A 2,194-nucleotide genomic window follows, 5' to 3' on the forward strand; every position below is an offset into this window, starting at 1 on the left:
AAAATAAAAAAAGGTTTATAAACTGAAAATTGTATGAAAGTGTCATTTTATTTAAGCTCTTTAAGCCTGCTTTATTTTTTATGAATAAGGCCATTAAACTTTAACTTACTAGGTTTATGTTATGTAACAGACTACACGAAATTTCAGTTTATTTTATGTGATGGACAAAATTGAATGATAGTAATCTAAAGTAAAATCACCAATTAAGGTATCGAGCATTAAAGTACTCATTTTTATACCCTCAGTATCGATACTTACTCAATGTCGATAGTATCGTTCGAACCCTATCTATACTGTGCTGCTATCTTTATTGGAATTCGTTTTCGCTATTTTATTTTTCTATGGATTTTTGTTCTTCCGTGTTAAATATTAAATTATTGGAATATTATAAAAAGTCTCACAAAGAAAAAACAGCGTAGGAATTCTTTGAAAATGACAATGGGTGGAGATACACCAACGTCTTCACTGATTTTTCCAGTATTGCTGAGGCCAATATTCGCCAAGGTTTGTGAGTTTGATGGAGTGGAAATGCAAGTGGAATGTCTCATGCTGCAATTAGATCTGCAGCCAATTTGTATTTCACAGCTAATTCTATCTAATAAATATAAGTTAATTTGTATAATATAATTTTTGCCCTGTCTTGCTTGCAGTTGGAACGCCGAGATGTGGGCGCAGCACAGTCGCTGCGTTCAGCCATAATGAAATGTGAACAAAATAATCCAGGTTTGTGTTATGACCTCGTGGCGGCCATTATACGTCGCGCAGAACTGAATGTTAATCTCAATGAGGCAGTGCTGCGTTTACAAGGCAACATAGCGGATGCGGATCGTAAGTTAAAATAACATTTGAATTGATTCGATTGTTTACTAATTGATTACGTTTTTGCAGTAAATGAATATCGTCTTACAAGAACTGAAGAACCATTCCAAGAATTGAATCGCAAATCGGTTGCGCTCAAAGTTATACTCAGTCGAATTCCAGATGAGATTACCGATCGCAAAGCCTTTTTGGAGACCATTAAGTGCGCATAAGTTAAAATAAGTATATTCTCAAAACACTAATTTGTTTATTTTACTGATATTTTAGAGAAATCGCCAGCGCAATAAAAAAGCTACTAGATGTCGTTAATGAAATTGGCTCGTTTATACCCGGTGTCACAGGCAAACAAGCTGTCGAGCAGCGCAAAAAGGAATTTGTAAAATACTCCAAAAAGTTCAGCACAACGTTAAAAGAGTATTTTAAAGAAGGACAGTAAGTATTATTGTACAAGTTGATTGACGGTAAAATAGAAACACATCAGGAATGTTTATTGTATAAAACGTTATTAGCTATTATTATTTAAATACTTAATTCTTATCAAATTTTATGAGTGCATGTAGGAGCGCTTATCGAGCAAATTATGATGTCATCACAAGGCACATTGACTGCCCTTATTAGATATGTACATACACTGGCGACCAAAACCGAGTGCATGCAAGTAATAAAATTTTGTTGTTGTTGTAGTAGCTGCTACAACAACAAAACCAAAAACAACATTTTATTATAGTATCATTTTTTTAATAATAAGCGGATTGCTTTGCAATTTTCAGAAATTGGTCTTCACTATCCAATAAATAAAACCTAGTATACAGAAAAGCTATTCTTTAACAAGAAACAAGCGATTTACAGCAAAAACGTGAGGCAACTGTATTCACTAAGTTTTGAAATTTCCTGTTTTGAGATTTTTGAAGGTTGATACCAACAGGATTGTGGAGACTTCATTGCTTTTAATTGCGATACGTCCGAGGATGCTCTCTACTGAGTTTTCTATAATTTCGCTTGGAATATTAACCCATTCTAATTTTACTCGCATCCAAAGCTCTTCCGATTTACCCGGAGCTTACCCGTGCTATGACAATCCCCTCTTGACCACAGTGCAAAATTTTTCGATGGCGTTGGCCACGGCATTACGTGAAAATTTTACTGAAACAGCCAGTGGTGTCGAATGTTTTCTAAATTCTTTGGATCTCGGTCCTATTGGCAAACAACTTCTTCCTCAGGGTATGCGCTTTTGTCTCCAAAGTTCAGAAAATTTGTTTGGAGAATATTGAGATAGACTTGCTCCTTCATTGTTCCTTTAATTTTAACTAACGGCACCAAGTAAAACACCCCCCCAAAAGATTCGACACCACTAGCTGCTTGAGCAAAATATTCA

At 35.1% G+C, this 2,194-nt stretch overlaps 1 protein-coding gene across 1 annotated transcript; it reads left to right on the forward strand.

The window, feature by feature from the left end:
* Positions 1-348: 348 nt before the first annotated feature.
* On the forward strand, positions 349-2,184 carry LOC118752372 (programmed cell death protein 10-like). Its single transcript, XM_036487256.1, has 4 exons — positions 349-504; positions 651-828; positions 889-1,021; positions 1,087-2,184. Exons 1-4 carry the CDS (start codon positions 433-435, stop codon positions 1,253-1,255), a joined length of 552 nt encoding a protein of 183 aa, XP_036343149.1. The 5' UTR covers positions 349-432; the 3' UTR covers positions 1,256-2,184.
* The last annotated feature ends 10 nt before the right edge of the window (positions 2,185-2,194 follow it).

Source organism: Rhagoletis pomonella, unplaced genomic scaffold (genome assembly GCF_013731165.1).
Source record: "Rhagoletis pomonella isolate Grant_MI unplaced genomic scaffold, Rhpom_1.0 Rhpom_scaffold_01436, whole genome shotgun sequence".
NCBI classification, from domain to species: domain Eukaryota; kingdom Metazoa; phylum Arthropoda; class Insecta; order Diptera; family Tephritidae; genus Rhagoletis; species Rhagoletis pomonella.